Below are 4,316 nucleotides of genomic sequence, written 5' to 3'. Positions count from 1 at the left end.
TACTCTGAATGAGAGTCCCTTTGTCGCCAGCAGGGGTAAGAGCTCTCTAAACTTTGCCCAGGCTATTCTTATTCTAGCAGCTACACTTTCAGCGCACCCACTCCCACTACTAACTTGGTCGCCCAGATAGCGGAAGCTATCGACTACCTCTAGTTTTTCACCCTGGAATGAGATAGAAGTTGTTTCCTGTTTGTTTACAGTCTTTATTGCACCTGAACGTCTGCCACAAACAAAAACTAACTTGCTAGTTAACCTGCCTTTGATGTTGCTGCACCTCTTATGTGTCCATAGCTTGCACCGGGTACATCTTATAGAGTTACTACCTACTCCTTTTCTACATACTGAGCAAGGCCATCTGTGGACATAATTGTGGTGTAGACACATCAATTGTTAGATGTGCGTAGTTTTACATTGCATTAACATTTCACGGTTGTTGGGTTCACACTGCAGCATGTTACATCATTATTTGATAGGTGTTGTGGTAGAAAGCTGATGGAATTGTTAGCATGCTGGGCATACTGCATAGCAGCATTTATATTCTGAGTTTAAATGCTGCCGAGATCGACTTTGCCTTTCATTATATACATATATATACATTATATATCATCATCGTTTAACGTCCGCCTTCCATGCTAACATCGGTTGGACGATTTGACTGAGGATCGGCGAACCAGATGGCTGCACCAGGCTCCAATCTGATCTGGCAGAGTTTCTACAACTGGATGCCCTTCCTAACACCAACCACTCTGAGAGTGTAGTGGGTGCTTTTACGTGCCACCGGCACGAGGACCAGTCAGACGGTACTGGCAATGGCCTCACTCAAAATGGTGTTTTTTACGTGCATACATTATATATATATATATATACACACACACAAATAAATATATATATATTACATATATATATATATACGCAATATACAAGTGGGCAGAGCAAAATAATATGCAGTTCAATGCTAAAAAATGCGAGTATTATTTACTGTTTCCAATGGATCGGAGGTGATAGATATTAACTAAGCATATGGTTGCAAATACACATGATTCATAAAGCCTAAGAAGGTTGAAATGCATCTGGTGCTTTCAGAAGCCACTGCCAGGATGATGTTTCAATTCCCTCTGATATACATTGTATCTTTAATACAGCACATCTGTAAATGATTTTATCTCAAATGAAAACGGCACAATCTTGTCTGTATGATACACAGATGGCTAAACCCAAGTTAGTTTATTCCACTCTACATAAATGTCATACATCAGATTCCATGTAGAACACATCAATGTTAAAACTCAAAAATTCTTACCACAAAGGTTGCTTCCAACAGCAATGTGAAGGTAACCAGCAATACCAAAGTCATTACCCCAAGAGTTTCTCACAATGTAATATGGTACTTCACCTGTAATTCATAATTAACAGAAAACATTATTGTCAATAGAATATAATTAAGAGTATGGCAGTCAGTCAGGCTTTAATTCTAGCACATTCGATCATCTCTTCTGTCACCCTCTCTCTCCCCATCAAGCTGCTCATACTGCTTATTCAATCTCTTAATTATAACTTGTGTAACAGTTTCTCCCTCACTCTCTTACCTCTCCCTCTCTCTTTCCTGCTTCCTTTATTCTATCTCTTCTACCAACCAATCATTATTTACATTATTTACATCTGACGGATATTTGTCCTCATCTTTGTTGTTAACACAGCGTTTCGGCTGATATACCCTCCAGCCTTCATCAGGTGTCTTGGGGAAATTTCGAACCTGAGTTCTCATTCCTAAGGTATTTCTCGTCGTCGTCGCCACCGTCGTCATCATCATCATCATCATCATCATTATTATTATTCAGGTCACAGCTTAGAATGGAACTTGGAATCTTGGGGTTAGTAGCCCACGCTCTTAACCACTACACCATATGAGAACCGAGGTTCGAAATTTCCCCAAGACACCTGATGAAGGCTGGAGGGTATATCAGCCGAAACGTTGTGTTAACAACAAACAAGATGAGGACAAATATCAAATGTAAATAATTCCTCATCTCTTAAATATAGAACTGTACAACTAATTATTGGTTCTCATCCATTAAGAAGCTTCCCTCCCTCACACTTTTGTCTGGTCATGAGACAAAACTCTGGTGTAAATACATGAACAGAGGCAACATAGAACGTATAGAACTCTTTGGTTCTGCTTCAGACATGATAACTTCTCTTGTGGTGAGGGCCTCAATAAATGTATCCTGTACACTGTACATAATCATAAAGTTGTTAGCGTATAAATATTACTAATAGCAGTCTTATGGTTTATGATGCAAGGGTTATTGTGTCTTCTTAAGTATTTTTTTTTTCTTTTTTGGTTTTTGAAAATAATCAAGTAGAAAAATATGAGCACTATGATATAATACTTCTTTTAACATAGAAATAAGAATAAGCATTGCCAGGAATTTTTTAAACCTAGTATCACATATTTCCAAATAATCACAAATTTTACTGAATCTTTGATAAAAAGTACAATTAAAATCAGTTAGTTTACCATATGTAAATTCGCTGAATTTTCAATCATTACTGCAAAAAGATTCAATCTTTCGTGCCTAGCATCCCATCACAAAATTATATAAGTCTGATCCCATGCCCATTAGTCAGTAGACGCCTATAACAAGTCTTACTATCTATAGTGATAAGGTGTTAACAATAAACGTATAAATAATTAGATTATTGGCTTAATGGCCAACTAGTTTAAATTGTGACATAACCAGCATATATACAATTTCAGGAACTCAGACGTCATTTATTAAGATACATTCTGAACTTGAGGAACAAATGCAAGTTTCAACATTAATTAGAAACTCTAAGGATAAGTGAAAAAATATGAGAAATTCTAATATGCATCAGCAAGAAGCTTCAAGTTTTCTTCCGTTCTTAGAACATTTTGAGTTACAATCCAGACCTCATATTTTACTGCTCCATTACTTTTTAAAAAAAAATAACCCTTAGTATTATCACCCCTGCCTCTTATTCGGGGACCTTTTGAGTGGGATGGACTACCTGATCTGAAGAAAATTCTAACTGGGCCCCACTTGCAAGGTCATGCGCTGTTTTTCTTGATATGAGATCACCATGTCATGTACATATGATTGTGATACATGTACCTGGTATACCCTTATGGGTAGTCATGATGGGTATACTGGGTTTTGTATATTTGTACCCCAGTGTCACTTTGATAGCATGCGTTGCTCTCTCACGCAACAATAATAATAATGATCCTTAGAGTCATCTCCCTTGCCTAATAGACCCTGAAATTGCTATTACACACAAAATACCCCAATGGATTTAGCACCAGCCACACCACCTAACTGACATCTATATATCCACTGAAAGATGAAGCAAGAAGCAACAAAGAGATGGGGTAGGAAGAGAGAAAGAGAGAAAAGAAGCGTGTATAGAAGAATATAGTCACCTGATATGTTATATCCAACAATCTGGACAGCATGATTGTTAGTAGCCTCACAGTGGTATCTAATGATTCCTTTCTGGTAGTTGGACCAAGTTGAGGCGTCCACTGCAGCAACCAATGGACCATTTTGGGCAAGATGGAGCAACATTTTGTCTTCTTTTCCAACAAAGCTGAAAAAAGAAAGCCAAATAACATTCAGAAACAACTTAGCAGATCTCTAAAGAATAAAGACAGATCCTCCTGTGTTTGCTTTTATTAGTGTGGTAAAACAAAAACCCAGACTTGCTATCTTCCATTTCATTACTTGGTTTTCATGCTTATAGTCATAATAATAATAATAATAATCATCGAAAATGATAATGCAAAGATCCTGTGGGATTTTATGATTCAGTGTGACGATGAGATGGAGAATAGGAAGCCAGACATAGTGTTAATTGAAAAAGAAAGCAAACAAGTGGGTGGCTGAAGATTCTACCCACAAGATCCTCCCAGGAGTATTGGGCAGAGAAGAGGATGGATAGATGGATGGATACACTGTGGTCTGGTAGAACTCAACGTTTTAGAGCTTGCCTTGTTTTTCCTTTTGTTTTTTTTATTTTTTTACCTGACTTAATCAAAGAAGGCAAGCAGGGACAAAGTTCTGGATGTCTGTCACAATAAGGCATATAAACTGAGATACCGAGATAATCCATCCTAGTTATTATAGTAATGCTCAAGTAGAAATGTAAAAGAATAAGCCCAAGGTCATATGGTTGGGCAGCTTGCTTCCTACCGATGGGTCTTGGGTTCAATCTCACTGTGCAGTACATTGGGCAAGTGTAACTCTACTATAACACCAGCCAACCAAAGCCTTGCAAACAGAGCTGGTGTGCATGTG

The 4,316-nt window shown here is 37.8% G+C and overlaps 1 protein-coding gene across 1 annotated transcript in view; it reads right to left on the bottom strand.

The window, feature by feature from the left end:
- Nucleotides 1-4,316, bottom strand: part of LOC106881063 (cathepsin O) — a 19,642-nt gene that overhangs the window by 2,646 nt on the left and 12,680 nt on the right. The window contains exons 7-8 of the mRNA XM_014931275.2: nucleotides 3,443-3,609; nucleotides 1,301-1,393 (exon numbers count right to left, since the gene is read on the bottom strand). Coding sequence (XP_014786761.1) covers nucleotides 1,301-1,393; nucleotides 3,443-3,609 — 260 coding nt within the window. The remainder of the gene's footprint in view (nucleotides 1-1,300; nucleotides 1,394-3,442; nucleotides 3,610-4,316) is intronic.

Source organism: Octopus bimaculoides, chromosome 13 (assembly GCF_001194135.2).
Source record: "Octopus bimaculoides isolate UCB-OBI-ISO-001 chromosome 13, ASM119413v2, whole genome shotgun sequence".
Taxonomy (NCBI): Eukaryota; Metazoa; Mollusca; class Cephalopoda; order Octopoda; family Octopodidae; genus Octopus; species Octopus bimaculoides.
This window is presented reverse-complemented; position numbering and strand designations above follow the sequence as displayed.